This window comes from Mesoplodon mirus (genome assembly GCF_964341445.2).
Source record: "Mesoplodon mirus genome assembly, chromosome: 11".
In the NCBI taxonomy this organism is placed as follows: Eukaryota; Metazoa; Chordata; class Mammalia; order Artiodactyla; family Ziphiidae; genus Mesoplodon; species Mesoplodon mirus.
Genome location: NC_138987.1, coordinates 59599605 through 59618600, shown reverse-complemented (window position 1 = coordinate 59618600; position 18996 = coordinate 59599605). Strand labels below are relative to the sequence as shown.

Below are 18996 nucleotides of genomic sequence, written 5' to 3'. Positions count from 1 at the left end.
CGGAGGCTACTCTTCGTTGCGGTGCGTGGGCTTCTCATTGTGGTGGCTTTTCTTGTTGCGGATCACGGGCTCTAGGCACGCGGGCTTCAGTAGTTGTGGCACGCAGGCTCAGTAGTTGTGGCTCACGGGCTTTAGAGCACAGGCTCAGTAGTTGTGGCGCACAGGCTTAGTTGCTCTGGGCATGTGGAATCTTCCCGGACCAGGGATCGAACCCGTGTCCCCTGCATCGGCAGGCGGATTCTCAACCACTGCGCCACCAGGGAAGCCCCTCTCTGACATTTTCTCATCTATAGTACTCTATTTCATTTTCTTAGAAACACAGGTCGATTTCTGCTGATCTGATTTTTCAGCTGTACACTGGGGGAAAAGAAATACTGACTGAAAAATAGGTAACCAAATCATGCCACCCTAGATTACTCTTGAGTAGATTCATCTCATTTCCAGCGCCAGCTACTTGGCTGTAATTAGTGATCCCTTATTTGATGTTTTTAATGGTATATTATAATGGTATATTTTAATTTGAAGAATTTCAGGACTTGAAGCTAGACTTTTTTTGGTTTACTGTGGTGTGCAAATAAAAGTTGTTTGTTTTATTGTAAATTCTCTTACAGTGTCACAGTTAATAGATTTGATAAACATTTCTTTCTGGTGGGTAATTTTTCATTGAAATTCTGAGACTATCACATTGAAAATCCTAAGTTTAGACTTATTTCTTGCCTTTGGAGAACCTGGTTTGGCTGTTAATTTGTTCCTTTCTGTTAACAATATAAAATGCTGAGCCTTTGTTACAAAAACTAAATTTCAGGCACTTGCACTTAGAATTTAGAAGCATATTATTGCATCCAAACATGAAATGATTATTCACTAAAAGGGAAAATAACACATCTTCACTGGTCTGTCTGAAATACAGTAAGTAGAAGTCTGGGCAGGAGGTGAGCAAGATGATAACTGAGGAAAGAGAAAGAAAGAACATACCTCTGAAGTGACTGGATTTTTATATTATCTAGGGAAGTTCTGGTGATTTTCACTGACCTTGACAGTACCTCTGGGAAAAGAGAGAAAGGTATCAGGGTACAAAGGTTCCTGAGGAAGACTACTGTTTTTTTGCTTTTATCAAGGTATTTTATTTAACCACATAGCATGATTTATATATCTTATTGAAATAGCCCATTTAACATCTCCTGGTAAAGCATTTTTTCTTGTCCTTTTACTTGGTCTATTTTTATTTCCGTTTGCCTTACGTGAAATTGGGCCTGAATGCTCTGGATGTTGATTTAAAAAGCAATAAATTACAGTGTGAGATATCACAACTGACATAGTATGGCTGATATTTACACATTGTCATCTTTGGACTTGGACTCTGGGCAGTTGTCTTTTTTTCGCTGACATAAACTTTGATTTTCCTTCCCTCCTTGTAGAGGATGGCTTTAGCTGATCGTCGTACTAATGGGAAGGAGTCCAGGTCATCCTGAGAAGAGTTGGCTTGTGCAGAGTCCAGGACGCAGATTTGTTGGATTTCTGTAAGCCACTCGAAGCCACGTGTTCATTTCTGATGACAGCTTTACACTTGTGTTGGCAGAACACCCACAGTGACAACCGTTGCCCGTGTTTAGTCTGTTCGGGAGCTCTCCAGCTAGCATGTTTGGGGGAAGACCTACACTGTTCTTGTTAGAAGCTGTGTCAATAGTAGATCTTTCTGAATTTATCTTCTCAGATCTGCCATAATTTTAGATAAATTGCATCCTGTGATCGCCTCAACTTGCCCTTTGAAATGAAAGATGAAAGGGTTTAGGCATTCTTTGGGTCATTTAAAGCACAATTCTTTTTTGCATCAGTAATTGGTTTTACATATGTCCGGTTTATGATTTTTAAAATTTTATTTCCCCTGTGTCTCGGTTTCCTGTGGCTGCAATTACCACAAACCTGGTGGCTTCAAACAACAGGGATTTATTCTCTCACAATTCTGGAGGCCAGAAGTCTGCAATCAAGGTGTTGAGCCCATTCTGGAGGCCCTAGGGGAGAGTCCCTTTCTTGCCTTTCCAGCTTCTGGTGGTTGTCAGTTTTCCTTGGCTTATGGCCTCATCTCTCCCTGCTCTGTCTTCATGTTGCCTTCTCTGCGTGTCTGTCTCAGAACTCCTGCCGCTCTTAAAAAAATACATGTGATTGCACTTAAGGCCCACTGATAATCCAGGATAAATTTCTCCTTTCACATCTTTAAATCACATCTTTTGCCATGTAAAGTAATATTCACAGGTTTAAGGGATTAGGTCATGGATAACTTTTGGAGGGCCATCATTCAGACTGTTATACCCTGGTTCTCTAACCCCTATCCAAATAAATTTTACCTAATTCAAAAAAGGAAAGGTTATTTTTAAAAATGAGGGGCAGCTATGGGGCGGGGGAAGGCTCAGGAGACCCAAGTGAGCCATTTGCCCTCTTCAGTCCTTAGTTTCTTTTTTTTTTTTTTTTGGCTGTGTTGGGTCTTTGTTGCTGCACACGGGCTTTCTCTAGTTGTGGCGAGCGGGGGCTACTCTGTTGCGGTGCGTGGGCTTCTCATTGCGGTGGCTTCTCGTTCCAGTGCGCAGGTTTCAGTAGTTGTGGCGCATGGGCTTAGACGCTCTGTGGCATGTGGGATCTTCCCGGACCAGGGATCAAACCCGTGTCTCCTGCACTGGCAGGTGGATTCTTAACCACTGTGCGACCAGGGAAGTCCCAGTCCTTAGTTTCTTATATGGAAGAAATTGGATAGGTGAGAACTAATAGCCTTCTGGACCTAAGACTTTTATGAAGTGACTCCTAAATTGTCTTGGAGTTTATTTGTGAAGTTAATTTTAAATGCAAATCAATAACTCATTCTTATATTTTGGGCCAATGTAGTCCACTGGTGGTTTTGCCTAGGACTTGAGGGACAGAAGACTTTGTTGGCTGCTTGTCAACTTCTCAGGATGTTAACACAGGATAACAAACTGTACTTGTTAATTGTGTGTGATTTTCTAAAAAGAATGTAATGGACTAGCTGGGCCACTTTTCACTCATTCTAATGAGGCTGTGGACTGTGTAGTCTGGATTTCCTATCCAGTAAGAATAGTTCATCAAATTTAAACACTTATAATCAATTATACCTCAATTTAAAATTATTTTTAACGAGAGGGGAGTAAGCAGAATTTTAAGAAAAGAAAATAGCACTGACAGATTTTTCTAACTGAAAATAGGTCATGGACCTAGTTTTAAAATTTTTCACATGCAGTCTTTTTTTTTTTTTTTTAACCAACTGGCATGCCGGATCTTAGTTTCCTGACCAGGGAACGAACCCGTGCCCCCTGCAGTGGAAGTGCGGATTCTTAACCATTGGACCACCAGGGAAGTCCCAACATGCAGTCTTATTCTTCAGACTTACTAAGTGCCTGTTCCATTGTGTTTCATTGCTAGGAAGGACACCAGAAAGCATAGGATTGAGATGGTGTCATTGAAAGGACTACTTTAAGATCAAGTTTCATAGCACACTCATTATTTATTTCTTCCATGGAGAGGAGGAACCAGATTGAATTCAAGTATTTCTCTGATTGTAATCTACAATTCTTAGAATAAAGCAAGTTCATATCTGAGCCAGCAGGCATAATTATGTTGGAATAAAATGCCCTCTGCTAAAGAGGTCAGCCAATAGGCTGGGAAATCTATCTTAAGTTTGGTTTCTGAGGCAAATCCTTGAACTCCTTGTGCCTTGTTTCTCATCCCTAAATCAGTTAAGACTCACTTACTACCTCACAGGGAGTTGTGGAGGGTAATATACTGCTAATTTGTTCAGTATTTCACAACAATAAATTATATCTAGGAATCTGATGAAACATAGGCAAACCTCATATGTGTAGTTGGAGACAAGCATAGGTGAAACTTACAAATAGTTCAGCAAATTCATTAAAGTTATTTTTAACATCCAACATTTGACCTTCTGTTTCCTGTATATTCTCTAAAGTGTTTTCTTGTTCTTTTTCCGAAACAGACATGAGGTAGGTAAGGCAAGTAGCTAACACTAGGTTAGATGATAAAAGGATCAACTCATTAAGAGGATACAATAATTCTAAATTTTACACAACTAATAATAAGTGTCAAAGTACAAGAAAGAAAAAAACAATAGAACTAAATAATAGACATCTGCAATTATGCTGGAGACTTCAACACCCTCTTAATTAAAAAAAAACAATAGAACTGAAATAGTAGATATCTACAATTATATTGAAGATTTCAACACCCTTTTTCAGTAATTAATAGAACAAGTAGACAGAAAGTCAGTACGGAATAGACTTGAACAACACTATCAACCAGTCTGATGTAATTGACATTCATAGGATATTCCATCCAACAGTAGCAGAATTCACATTTTTTTCAAGTGCAGGGGAACATTTACCAAGACAGACCATCTTCTGTCATAAAACAAATCTCAAAATTAAAAGGATTTGATCATACAAAGTATGTTTTCTGGCCATAATGGAATTAAATTAGAAATCAGTAACTGAAAGGCCTCTGGAAGATCCCCAAATATTTGAAACTAAACACACTTCTAAGTAACCCATGGATCAAAGAAGAGATCACACACACAAAATTAGAAAATATTTTGAACTGAATAAAAATGATAACGTCAAAATTTGTGGGATATAGCCAAGGCAGTGCTTAGAGGAAAATTTATATTATTAAATGCTTTAATTAAAAAGGCAGAAAGATCTAGAGTCTGTTTCTATCTTAAGAACCTAGAAAAAGAAGGGATAAGAGTGATGGTGTTTAAGGGTACAGACTTGTAACAAGTAGTAAATAACCCTAAAGACCTAATGCATGGTATAGTGAATATGGACAATAATATTGTACTGCAATTATGTAACATAAATATCACTACATTGTCCACCATATTACAATACACAAATGTATCCAAGTAACACACTGTACACCTTAAACTTACAGTGTTACATGTCAAATTTATTCAATTAAAAAAAGAAAAAGCAAATTAAACCCAAAGTAAGCAGAAGAAATAGTGAAGGTAAAAGCAGTAAGTAGTTGATGAAGTATAAGACAAAACTAGTAGAGAAAAATCAATGAAACTGAAAGTTGGTTTTTTGAGATGATAAAATTAACGAGCAAGTCTGATCAGGGGGAAAATGTCACAAATTACTAATATCAGGAATAAGAGAAGGGCTATCACTACTGATCCTACAGACAGTGAAAGGGTAATAAGGGAGTATTATGAACAATTATGCCAATACATTCAATGTCTAAGGTAAAATGAATGGCTTCCTTGAAAGACAAACTACCAAAGCTCACTTCAGAAAAAATTCAGAACCTCACTAGCCCTATATGTATCAAGGATAAAGAAAACTCCAGGTCTAGATGGCTTCACAGGTGAATTTTCCCAACTTCTACGGAAGAAATAATATCAAATTCTACACAAACTGTTCCGGAAAATAGAAGAGGAGGAAACACCAACGTGTTCATTATTTTTAACTTCATCTACTATTAACTTCCCTGCTTTGTATATATGTATATATTAAAAATAATAAATTTATTTATTTATTTATGGCTGTGTTGGGTCTTCGTTGCTGCTCACGGGCTTTCTCTAGTTGTGGCGAGCAGGGGCTACTCTTCGTTGCGGTGCACGGGCTTCTCCCTGCGGTGGCTTCTCTTGTTGCGGAGCACGGGTTCTAGGGTGCACGGGTTCTAGGGTGCACGGGCTTCAGTAGTTGTGGCTCGCGGGCTCTAGAGCGCACGCTCAGTAGTTGTGGTTCATGGGCTTAGTTGCTCCGCAGCATGTGGGATCTTCCCGGAGCAGGGCTCGAACCTGTGTCCCCTGCATTGGTAGGCAGATTCTTAACCACTGCGCCACCAGGGAAGCCCCTGCTTTATATTTTAAAAAGTGTTTAGTTTTTTTACCCCCACAGCAGACCTATGAGATAAGTAGGGCAAATAGCTAACACCCTTAAGGTTAAGTGAACTGTCCAGTTCAACCTTTCAGTGATCTGGTTGGGATAGGACCCACATCTCCTTATTTCTAGTCCTGATATTGCCACTGTTAACTAGTTACCCCTTTAGTAGCTTTTTTGTAATAACCTTTGGGGATGGTGCTAACCAGTGCTGACTTAACTAAGGAGAATCTTAAAACCTTAGTCCTTAAGTTGACGACTGGGCTAGACTCACTGCTTATGCAATGCTTGACACCTACTTGGCCCTCAATAAATGTCCCATAACCAATTTTAGAGCAAGGATCAGTATAACTGTATCATCCTTTTGGCATAGGATCTGAATTGGGATGATGGTTGGAAGCTAGACAAAAAGAGAGTCAGGGCTTCCCTGGTGGCGCAGTGGTTGAGAGTCCGCCTGCCGATGCAGGGGACACGGGTTTGTGCCCTGGTCCGGGAAGATCCCACATGCCGCGGAGCGGCTGGGCCCGTGAGCCATGGCCGCTGAGCCTGCGCGTCCAGAGCCTGTGCTCCGCAACAGGAGAGGCCACAACAGTGAGAGGCCCGCGTACCGCAAAAAAAAAAAAAAAAAGAAAAAAGAAACATCTTATTTGGCATAAGCAATGTGTCAGAGTGCTCAGTGGAAGAGCTGGGTGGTCTGAGATTGGCCATCCCTTTAACTTTATCTGATGGCCTTTCTTTGCATTTAACTATCAAGATATCTGAAGTGTAGAGCACACTTTTATGATACTGTGGCATAGTAACTCACACTTAAATGTCAATAGAGACGCTTGCAGAGACGTACAAGGTTCAATAATTTCTGGTGTAGGTTTGTTTCTCCTGTCACCACCCATTATATATATATTTTTTACAGCTTTTAAATTGCCACAGAGAGAAATTGGTCAGGATCATAATAGATGGCCAAGGAGCTGCCAAGGATACCATTGTATGGGATGGGAAAAAGTTCAATACTGGCTTGATTTTATTTATCTAAATTGTAGGCTATGACTTCAATATAATTCATGTTGCTAATACACCAAGGTAATGGCAGAGCACAAAACTAAGCCGTATGTTGAAGGAATGCTCTCTTTTACTCCTGAAGTTTTACAGTCTGAGATATCTTTCTTATTCCAATTATATAAAAACTCCTTTTTTTGTCCGGATGTATTAATCAGGTTTTAGCATATTGATTTAAAGTCTAATACCATCTCAGCAGTTAGAGATTTTAGTTTGGTTATGCAGATTAGTTTTTATGACTCTTGAATGTCTTTGCCAAACTAAGACTATGTTAGAATGTAAATTGTTTGGCATAGTAGAAGCTCTTCCTTCAAATAGAGGATTTGTTGAAATGACCTGAAGGGGCCCGTGTAACCCTTAAGCTGCTGATGGCCAAAATCTGTACAAGCTAGATAAGCGTGAGTCTTAATTTTATGGCTGTTTAGAAACTGCTTTATGACCATAATTTTATTTGGTGGTGGATACTTCAGTTCTCTTTTAACCCCTCCATATTTTGTGAACATGAATTGCCAAAGTGGTATGTAAAAAGCTAAGATTCGTGGTGATCTACTCAAATGTTGCTCTTACTCATTTTTCTTAAGATTTGTGATGAACTTGCTAGGTTCTTCATGGAAGGTGACAAAACCTACTAGTTCATGCTTCACATTTAAGTAATAGAGAGGAGTGGGTGTGAGATGAACACTCACTAGAGACTGGGGGGCTTTGAGATGAATTCAGTACATTCCAAGGACAGAGTTGTTGGAAGCACCATCTGGAAGACATTTGCCCATAGTGATACAAATTCTACTTTCTCATGAATCTTGGAACAATTGACTATCTAACCTCTTGCCCAGCAATGGGTTTAGGTGTGCCCGAACTAAATTTAGAGAAGATGGACACTTGGGAGAAGAAATTCGGTAGATTTGAATAAAGGAAAAAGAAAAATCTCATGTAAAATTATTGTTTTGTGGAATTGTGATCTGGTAACGGGTTATCAACAATTTGTGTGTTAGTGGTAAATATACCAATGAACCAGACTTAACGCTTTGAGCAGTTCTGAGAATTGCTATAGTACACATTCATTTATATTTTTTAACGGCATTCAGAGCTTGGAGGACAGTACAGTCAAATGAAATTTATAAGGCACCCTTTATCTCCATTTATAATGTAGATGTTTTAATCTAAAAGAACAAAAGGCTCTTTACTCCCTTGCTCGCTGGAGCAGGCGGCTTAGATAATCAACAAATAGGATACTTTGCCCCCAGAATAATTCTGTGACTGGTTGAAGCAGTGCCTTGGCCTGATTTTTGAAGGATCATGAACTGGAGCTCGTGCTAGCCAAGGGAGAGAGCGTTTCCTCTTTCCACACTCCTGTCTATTAATAAAGTTTGTGTTCTCTGTATGTGGCTTGTTAATGACAGGGGTGTTAATGACCACAGTTAATCTTCCTCCTCAACTCTTTCCTAATCCAGTCTCTTAAATAGACATTTAGAAAGCTTTTAACTCCTCTTGAGTTGGGTGCTCATAGGCTTTTGGTGGAGGTGGAGTGATAGTTATCAGCCCATTTAACAAAACCTGAGACAGCCAGGACAGCTGTAATGTGCATCCCTATGCTGTGTTTTTGTTAAAATGTCACATGGCTTATACTTTGGAAATCATAAATCTAGTGGAAGAAAACATCTTTATAGAGGGTATTTTAGTTTTATGCTGTGTGTGTTACAAACCTGAAACCATTGGTACTTCTAGGTCTATAAAGAGGAAAGAACACAAACCAGATTAAAATGGTTCTGTAAATTTGGTTGCCTTTCATCTGTTTTATTTGCTGCAATAAGGCTATAAAGAGGATGCCTTGAAGACAGTGCTGTAGCTGACAGTTTAATCTTCACATAAGCCACCAGCTTTCCCCAAGGGACTTAGGGGAGAAATGGGAGTTTCTCAAGCCTAGACCAACTGAAGTCACCCATCAGTGGCATATTAATACATGTGATAGGGACCTTTGCATATGCCCTCGCCCTTTCCTACTCTTTAGAATGACTTGCTTCATAGAAGATTTTGCCTTTTTAGTGGGCTTATAAAATTTATATTGAAACTCTAAAATAAAGAGCTCATTGATTATGCATTTTGACATTTGGTTTGACTAATGTCAGTTTAGTAGGTAGTTCAGTGAGGCAGCTTGGCAGTTGGTTTCATTACTTTTTAAACAATACAAATAAAACTTAGAGAAAAACGTAGAATATATATAATACATATATATGCTTTTGCTCGTAAGTCGTGATGAAAATACAGTGTGCTACACCGAGATCTAAGAAAAGCCACCAGGACAGTTGACGTTGAAAAGTAGTGACTGGAGGGACTAGAGCAGAGCCTGAACTAGACAGAGCAGACACATACCAGAGATCTCATGTGGGTGGTTCTGTTTCCAGGATTGATTGGTTGATGCAAACAGCTAATCATTACATCTGTTGTTCTTCTGGATTGCTCCAGCTTTCAGTAATGCCCTCTCTGTAATTTCTGGGCACTGGCAGTTTTTACCTTTTTTTTTTTTCTTTTACCCGTATAATGTGTGGGGCTTTTTTTGTCCCTCTCTTTCTGCTTCACCTCCTCACCTCTTCCCCACCCCCCTTTTTTTTTCTGGAAGATTCATGTGTTAAAGAAGTTTCCTGTCATCGACTTGGAATGTGGGTTCTGACTGTGCCTGACCGCAGAGCTCTTTGATGTTTGTCCAAGGCTGAATTTTCACCAGATCCCTGGTTTAGGTGTTTTTCCCCCAGCACTCAGAGGCCTGTAAGGTGAATTTGCCTTGCATCGTTGATATGAAGGGTTGGTGGGCCTGCTCTTTCTCGTGATCTGATGGGCCATTAAATTGCTGGACTCTGTGGTTGTTGATGCCTTTACCAGAGAGTTCCTGTGTATGTTCAAGAAAAGGCTGAGTGAGAGCTGTTATGTCTGAAAGACTCTAGAAACTTGAGAAGCTCACCCCTTCCCGTGGAGATTTCCATAAGGATAATAAGGTTGTGCTCAGAGGCTCAGCCTCTCTTTCTCTGTCTTGGTATCGGGATTCTACCTTAATCAAGCCATCGTCCTGCCAGCCATGTCTCATTTCTCACACTGGAATGTGCTCCCTCCTTCCAAGCTCAGTGTGAACCACCAGTCTTGATGCTTTATCTGGTCCAGGCTCTAGCCCTTAAATTGTCCGTCTGACTCTGTGTTTCATTTGACCCTAATACACTGGGTCGCAGTGTCTAAAAGAGAATTACGTCCCCTCCAGTGTCTGAGTGCATTTCTCATTTACTGCTGCTCCTGAGCCGATCTGTAACTTCAAGGTTAAGATAAGACACATTCCATCAGAACTATGTCGTCATCCTTGCCAGCTTCTGATCTGTGACTTTCCAGAAGATTTACAAGACAATTGCATGCCATTCTTTACAGAATATTATGGTTGGACTCTGACTCCTGGCATAAGGCCCAATTTGATTTGTCAGCTGTTAAGAAACCCATTTCCCAAAGAGAAAGGGATCTTAGCCATGTGCCTTTTAGGCAGTTCTTAAGAGTGGGAAGGAGGGAATTGATCTGACCCTTTATTTCCTGATGTTTTAAGGAGAAGGATGGACACCTGAATGTTTTTGTCCCTTTCCTCCTCGAATTCCCTTGTTTCGCCTTAAAGGTTTCACTAAAATGTTAGCATTCCTGTCCTTTATCCCTTTACAGAATTGCTGTTAAGTCTTTTCATTCTGCCATCTCCAATGCTTTCCTGAATTTTAAAGAGTAAGAATTTTGCCCTTGAGAGAAAGGTTTATTAGTTTACCAGCACCTGGTTAACAAAGACACAGTTCCTCCTTTCTTGCTCTCTAACATGTTGAACTGCAGGAGTTACTGCATGTGATATGGTTTAATGGCTTAGGAATTTGGAAGGTCACATATTTCCTGCTGCTGTTGTATTAGGCCCTGTAATATTTTTACAAAAGCTTCTCGTTGGGGGACTTAACAGCCCTTTGGTTTCAACATAAACTCACTCTTTCCCTAGGTGGTAGGCAGTGGGGATTTATTTGGCCCACTTTAGTGATTCTGGGGTTAGAGCTAAAATTTATTTACTCAAGATCACACATGGCAAGTTAATCACAGAATCAAAACCCTGATCTAATTCCTTTGGCATTGTTTTCATATCCCTTAACTACAAAAAGTTTTAAAAAGTTAGGAAGAATCGAGAAAGGCAGTTTTTACTCAGATTTCCTGATGGGTCTATTCAAGGTTGAAGAAATCCTCGTAGTTGAAAACTGTCCACTTTGCCCTCATACCCTACAGTTTCTTCTGTTTGATAACCAAAATAATAACCAGTCTTGATGCTTTATCTGGTCCAGGCTCTAGCCCTTAAACTGTAAAAGAATCACCATTCTTTTTTTTCCTCGGTCGGGTTCTTTGCTTTCGATTGTCCCTTCTTCTTAATCTCTGACTGGCAGCAGCCTCTATCTCTAAAAGACCCATATCTGTAAAGCAGAGAGCAGAGTTTTGGAGCTCTCTAAAATGTTCTTAGGGCCAGGAGAAAGGAATTCATGGGACTGCAAGTCTTAATTCTCTTTTCTTTATTTATTTCAGTCTTCCTTTTCTCAAGTATTAGGGATTCTTAATATACAAAATTTTAAATTACTATACTGTATAATTAATGTTCCAGGTAGGTAATTATTTTAAAATTTGTTTTATAACATTACAAGAACAACTAATGAGAAGTGGTTTTAATAGTAATGGTTGTGACTGGACTGCTCCCTCCCTTCTCTTTTTTAAAACTACTTAAGAATTAAATTTTTTTTCTATCTATAATTTCAGCTGAAAGGTTCTTTGGTAGTGCTTCAAGTCCCTACATTCTGTTTCTGTATCCAGTGATTCCCCCCAAAGGGAAAGTTGTATAGCATCTTTGAAATCCTTCCCTTCCCCCTCTCCGGTTAGTCCCTGCACCCCACCCCCACCCCAGCAATCTTAATTAACTGTTCAGTGACAGATGGTAGAAAAGGCCTCGTCTAAAGTGCTTCTGGTGGGCTGGATTAGGGGGTGGGTAGTTTGTACTGATCTTGTAGAAGGCGCTAGCCTTTCCCCGCCCCCCGCCCCCCTCCAGTTGCGCTATAATCCTGTTAGATCTTAAAATGCTATTGATTAATTCCCAGTGCTCTTAGAGGAATAAGTACAAGTTTTGGGTTTAAAATCCAAGCGCCAATTCCCTAGAGCTCTGAATGCCTTAGCCTTGAGGCCAAGGGAGGTACCTTCCAACTTCTCCACCCAGTCTTCACTGAAAAGAAAAGTTAAGCCTTTTAACTTTTCCGTTTGCCTCTCCCCCCCTCCCTTAGTCTAGTAAGGCTGCCAGTTGCCATGGCAACGGACTGGGACAGCTGCGCAGTGGCGCCTAGGCAGCTGGGTGGGGGCGGGGGAGCTGCCAGCCCGCCAAGCCCCAGACCTGGGAGGGGAGGCCCCTTCTGTTAGCCCAGAGGGAAAGAAAGAACTGGGGCGATCCGGTAGGTAAAGGAGGGAACCCCCATTCATCTGCTGCCTCTGGGGCTCCTCTTCTGCGTGAAGGTGTAAAGGTAGATTTTCCTCTTTCCTCCCTCAAACTGAAGAGCACATATGTAAATCCTTGTTTTTCCTTGTGAGGCAGGGGAGGCCATAGCCACAATGCTTCACTGCATGCATCTAACCCGGGGCTGGTTTTAACCCTGGCGCTCTGACCTAAGCTGCTCAGCTCCCGGAAATTCCAAGGTGAGTGGGGGTGGGGGTGGGTTACTCTCCTTGGAATATGACATTTCCTGTCTCTGGTGAGGTTGGAGGCTGCTTTTATTTTAAATAAATCAGATTTTTTCCTTGAAGCTTAGGACTTTCCCCTGAATTCATGGAAAAATTATTTTGAAACCCCTCACCTACATTACCCCATCCTCCCACCCCCTCTTCCAAATAAAGTATGTTAATGAAGACATAGTTTTATTACGAGGCAGTAATGGGTACAAACAGTTTTTTGGGTGGGCAGACCTATTGCTAGTAAGTTCTGGAGGTATGGTTTCCAACTATATATTCTGGGAGTAATTCCCTAAAATTTGCTGATTTGAAGTAAATTGATAAATGCAACTTTTTATGCTACTCGAACAAAATTCCGAGATCAGTAGCGACCTTCCCTATTCCTGGGGTGGTCTTCCGATCAGGATGGAAATATTTTTAGTGCTGAAAAAAAGCTTTAAAGGTTACAGCAAAATAAAAATAGAGTTCAGCTAAGAAAACAATTCCTGCTACTCTGCAATCCAAACTCTAGGCACCATTTAACATGGTTAAGGAAGAATTCTTAAAAATGATTATGGTAACAGCAACGTGGGAATTTAAAAAACTAGATTCTCTGTTGAGTACCCCCGGTTGTGCATATTTCTGAGCTTAACTCAATTTCCATTTGTGTTGCCTTGCTTCAGCTTTCCTTGGGCCTATGAATGGTTCCTCTGTGTTTTGAGGCTTCATGTTGATGTGAGTCTGGGACCAGACTTCTTTTTCCTCCTCCTCTTCCTTTGGCCCAAAGTCAACTCCAGTTAAGAGGAGAGGTACCTCCTTAATAATTGGATGAGTTGAGCCTTAAGAATTATTGAACAACTCAATGACTAATTTTGATTTTTAGGACTAAAAAATCTTTTTCTCCTTCCTGCCTCCCTCCCATCCCCAAATGAAAGGGGAGGCTTAATGTGTTTGAGATGTCAGCCTTGCTTTTGTGAGCTGATGGATGCTCAGAAGGGACAAGCTCAGTTTGTTTAAGGGAAATGTACTGAGTCACTGAAAATGTGGCGAAAGATGCCTGAGCAGGACTTTTTTTGTGCTGCTAAAAGACTGTTCAGGATGCTCAGAGCAGAGGAAAGTTAGATTTTGGTGGCTTTTCTTATTACTTTTTTTTTTCCCCGTTTTTATAAAAAACCTTATTAACTTTGGAGGGAAATGTGTTAATTCTATCACGGTTCTTTTAACTGAAAGTTTTCCATACTTGTCTTTGAGTTTATGACTTGTTAACAGTTATAGAATTAGCTAGGAGTAAAATCCCACACATTACTTGTCTTATGGAATCTGAAATTAGAGGAGTTAGATAGTTGTGCCATCTAATAATTTTGATCTTGTTAGCTGAAGAGAAAGTTGTAATTGGGAAAGTGGGGATCTGCCCATTTTTGATTAAACTCTTTAGGACTCATCTGTAGGATGCTTTAAGACACAAGAAAAAGGTACATGGCAACTTTGTGTTATAGCCCCTGCATCCCATCAAGAAGAGACAGAGTTTTAACTGCTCACATGGATTCTGACCATTTTTGTCCTTCCCATTTGCAGGAACCCGGTGGCCTTAGTCCTTCAGGTGGAACAGCGTGAGACATGGGAAAGAAAACCAAGCGGACAGCTGACAGTTCTTCTTCAGAGGATGAGGAGGAGTACGTCGTGGAGAAGGTGCTAGACAGGCGTGTGGTTAAGGGGCAAGTGGAGTATCTACTGAAGTGGAAAGGCTTTTCCGAGTAAGTGCCTTCTCTCAGGCTTTGGGACTCTGTGCAGGTAGACGGAGACACAGACATTTCCCTGTGAACCATCACCATCTTTTTCTTTCACTACTTGCACTCCTTTCTAAGAGTCAGAAGACACAGCAATAAACTAAGCAAAACCTCCCCCTTCTTGGAGCTGATGTTCTAATGAGAATGCTTTTGAGAGGCAGTATAATGACCTGGTTAGGAGCATAGACTGGGGGCCAGATTGCCTGGGTCCAGATTCTTGCTCTACCACTTATGATACGAGCTGGGTGACCTTGGTGAAGTTCCTTAATCTTTTTTCTTCCTCAATAAAATAGGGATTAGAAATAGTATATATCATAGAGACATTGGGGAGATGTGTAGAGCCTGACACATAAGCTCAATGTAAGTGTAAACTGGTACTGTTACTATTCTTTTGGATGTAACTAAGCTAAAACACATACATGTAGGCAGAAGAAATTGTAGTTGATTCCATAGCCCATAGCTTTCGATAATGATCCTTGGACCTCAAGATTGTCCTCGGATGAAACACTCATCTTAATGAGAGACTTAAATCTGAGACCACATTTTACCCCCAATATTTATTTTTATTTATTTATTATTATTATTATTTTTTTGTGGTACGCGGGCCTCTCACTGCTGTGGCCTCTCCCGTTGCGAAGCACAGGCTCCGGACGCGTAGGCTCAGCAGCTGTGGCTTACGGGCCCAGCCACTCCGCGGCATGTGGGATCTTCCCGGACTGGGGCACAAACCCGTGTCCCCTGCATCAGCAGGCGGACTCTCAACCACAGTGCCACCAGGGCAGCCCCCGATATTTATTTTTTAAAATTTCAAATATACATACAGCTGAGGCAAAAGAAATTGAGTGAACACTCAGATACACACCACCGCATTTCTACAGTTAACATTTTAATATAATCTATCCCTTTATCTCTCAATTTATCTTTTATTACTATAAAACCCCTCTTTTTAGGTCAGTGAGCTTTAAGAATGGTACCGAAGTGTTGACCATTCAGAATTAGGCAGTAACTGACTTTGTGTTGAAGTGCTAAAGTAGGTTATTCTTTCCTTTGGAATAAGTAGAACTAGACACACAAGCACATAGGAGAGGTAGCTTGAAAAGTGAAATACATGAAGCTGTGTAATCATTAGGCATTTTGCCTCAATTTCTCATTCATTCTCTTCCCAGGATGCCTGATAACAAAGAATGGGTTTCTGTGAACCCCAGTGAGCTTTTAGGAACTGGTTTAGGCTCCTAGAGTGGTGCTGTCCAATAAAAATGTAACGCAAGCCACATATGTAATTTCAAATTTTACGGTGGCTACATTAAGGAAAAGTGGAATTGATTTTAATAATATATTTTATTAAGCACACTACATCAAAATGCTATCTCAAAATTAATACAAAAATTATTGATACAATTTTACATTATTTTTCATGCTTAAGAATTCAAAGTCGGATGTGTATTTTACATTTTGTAGCACGTCTCACTTCATAGTAGCCACATTTCACATGCTCATTAGCCACATGTGGCTAGTAGTTACCATACGGAACATGACAACTTTGAAGTGTGAGGCTTAAATATAATAAAAGATTGAGTGTTTTGCCAGTACCTTTGGACAAAGTTATGATCAGGGGCCTTCAGAGTATGTTCAAGGTTATCTCACTATGCGAATCAAGTGTCTCATCTGGAGCGCTGTTGCTGTTTTAGCTGGGGCAGTTTATGCACTGCACGATGCTTAGCATCCGTAGCGCGCACACACACCGCACTAAACGCGGGTAGCACAGCAAGCAGCATGTGCCCTCTGTACTTCTAAAGAGGAGTGCTATCACAACATCCAGAGGTGTGAACTATAAATTCGAGAGACCTAGAGCACCATGAGAAAGGAATTAAGATTCACCTAAAGACTTTGAGGGTGTTTATTTGGCCCATTGAATCACCACTGGAAATTGTTGGGCATTTTGAAGAATTTCAAACTATATAATTGAGCTACTGGTACCTTACATACATAAAAGAGGGAAAGGAAAGGTTTAGGGTAGATGGATTAAACCTTTTTTTTTTTAGTATTATTTTTTTTGGCTGCGTCAGGTCTTAGTTGTGGCACGCGGATCTTTCATTGGGGTGCGTGGGCTTCTCTGTAGCTGTGGCGCGCGGGCTCCAGAGCATGTGGGCTCTGTAGTTTGTGGCACGCGGGCTCTCTCGTTGAGGCGTGTGAGCTCAGTAGTTGTGGCGCATGGGCTTAGTTGCCCCGCAGCAGGTGGGATCTTAGTTCCCCGACCACACGGATCGAACGCGCGTCCCTGCATTGCAAGTCAGATTCTTTACCACTGGACCACCAAGGAAGTCCCAGATTAAACATTTATCCTTACTTTGCCAGAAATATCCAGAGTTTCTCATTAAAGACCGGAACAGATTGTGCCCCTTCAGCATTGTCTACAACTAGGTACCTACTGTTTACTAGGCAGTGGTCATATTCTACCTCATGTGTTCTCTTTAATTCTCATAACAGCCTTTAGAGGTATTTTCAATTTACATATGAGGAAATTAGTTGTTTGCCAAAGATAACAGAACTGGTACGTGCTGAAACAAGGACCCAGCATCAGATTTCTTTGGCACAAAAACCCAGGTTCTTTATAAACTATACCGTGCTATCTTTTGGGTGAAAATTGATTGATGTAGAAACAACAAGACCAATATGGTAGGAAAAGGGATAATCTCATTAGAAGACTGGCTTTCCTTGCTAGCAACAGAGATTCTCTCCTACCTCTGCATCTGCTTGCTTATTATGCTACATTGTTGGCACGTCTCTTGAATTTCGTGCCTTAATTTCTCCTGGGATAGTAAACTTACATACATATTCTGTGGATTTAGGAGAAAGTTATTGTATGAGGAAATTGTTTTGGTTTTTTTTTTTTTTTTTTTTGCTGAAAGAAGAGCTATGAGGAAGAGGCTTTTCCGGTTTTGGCTCAAATGATTTAGAAATAAATTTTGTTTCATTCTTAAGCTCTTTTTGCAGAAAGTTGAAGTCTAGAGTAAATATCTCAGATTTCCCCATCATTCTGCTACTTAGTTGAGTTATTATGGCATGTGTTGAAACCATTCCAATTTAAAGATACCTTATTCAAAAAACAAAAACAATGAAGGATCTAAAATGAATGGTGCATAAATGTAAAAAATTTTTCCTCAGTCAATGAATGGATTATAGAAATTGCTATGGTATATTTACAGATATATCTTAATGTAGCTAATTCTTACTATATAACCAAAAGAACCTCTGCCACGGGTCTTTTGGTTATAGGAGTGAAGAGGATACCTCGTCTAGTTTTTCCCGTGTAGGGAGATTTCTTGCTTTGATTCCGTAAACTGCGGATGGTAGTTGGTGGTTTGCTTTTCTAAAACCTATGCTGGGGATACAGAGAACAATTTTGTGAATACCAACTATTTGTTTTCCTCATAGTAGGACTCCCTTGATCCAAATTTAATTAGACACAATTTTTAAATTTGGATTGTTTTTGCTTACTAATATAAAAATGTATTTTGAAAAATGTATGCCTAGTAACCATAAGTTGAATCCAGAGCTTTGAATTAATGCACTCCAAATTCCAGTTTTGAGTCTTTTCCTTTTTATGGTTCGTCTGTATTCTAATGATTTAAGCCCTTACTGTCTCTTTTCTAATTATTTTAATCTTCCAATAACTTGTTGGCATTTCTTCAAAATATAAGTAACATACTTAAGACAGTATAAACTGGAGTGCATTTAGAATTAGGTTGTCTTCTCTTCAGCATTTGCATAGATGATTATATGTATGAAATCACATTATTTTGCCACTTACAAAGCAGAACTTATGTTTGAGTGTTTAACAGCTTTATTGAGGTATGTTACATACCATAGGATTTATTTATTGAAAGTATAAAATTCAGTGATTTGTAGTAAATTTACAGAGTATGCAACCATCAGCATGCTCCAGTTTTAGAACATTTCTGTAACCTCCCAGAATTCCCTTGAACCTAAATATTTGTATTTAATCCCAAGCCCTAGCCACAGGGAACCACTGTCCTGCTTTCTGTTTTTAAATTTGTCTTTTTCCTAGAGGTTTCATGTAAATGGAATCAGACAATGTATAGTCTTTTGCATCTGTTTTCTTTCACTTAGCATGTTCTTTTTATATATATATAAATTTATTTATTTTTGGCTGCATTGGATCTTCGCTGCTACGCGCGGGCTTTCTCTAGTTGAGGTGAGGGCGGGCTGCTCTTCCTTGTGGTGCGCAGGCCTCTCATTGCGGTGGCTTATCTTGTTGCGGAGCACAGGCTCTAGGCGTGCGGGCTTCAGTAGTTGTGGCACGCAGGCTCAGTAGTTGTGGCTCACGGGCTCTAGAGTGCGGGCTCAGTAGTTGTGGTGCACGGGCTTAGTTGCTCCACGGCGTGTGGGATCTTCCCAGACCAGGGCTTGAACCTGTGTCCTCTGCATTGGCAGGCATATTCCTAACCACTGCGCCACCAGGGAAGCCCACTTAGCATGTTCTTAAGGTTCTTCCA

At 40.3% G+C, this 18996-nt stretch overlaps 1 protein-coding gene across 8 annotated transcripts in view; it reads left to right on the top strand.

Moving 5' to 3' along the window:
• CBX5 (chromobox 5) overlaps window positions 1–18996 on the top strand; it is a 35678-nt gene that overhangs the window by 3058 nt on the left and 13624 nt on the right. Inside the window, exons 2-4 of one of the 8 annotated variants that reach the window (XM_082636209.1) lie at window positions 1008–1118; window positions 1419–1520; window positions 14268–14446. In XM_082636209.1, coding sequence (XP_082492335.1) covers window positions 14310–14446 — 137 coding nt within the window. In that variant the 5' untranslated portion in view covers window positions 1008–1118; window positions 1419–1520; window positions 14268–14309. Of the gene's footprint in view, window positions 1–1007; window positions 1119–1418; window positions 1521–12330; window positions 12681–13921; window positions 14165–14267; window positions 14447–18996 lie in introns of those variants that run through there. The other 7 variants (XM_082636210.1, XM_082636207.1, XM_082636208.1 and 4 more) reach the window with 7 other exon arrangements.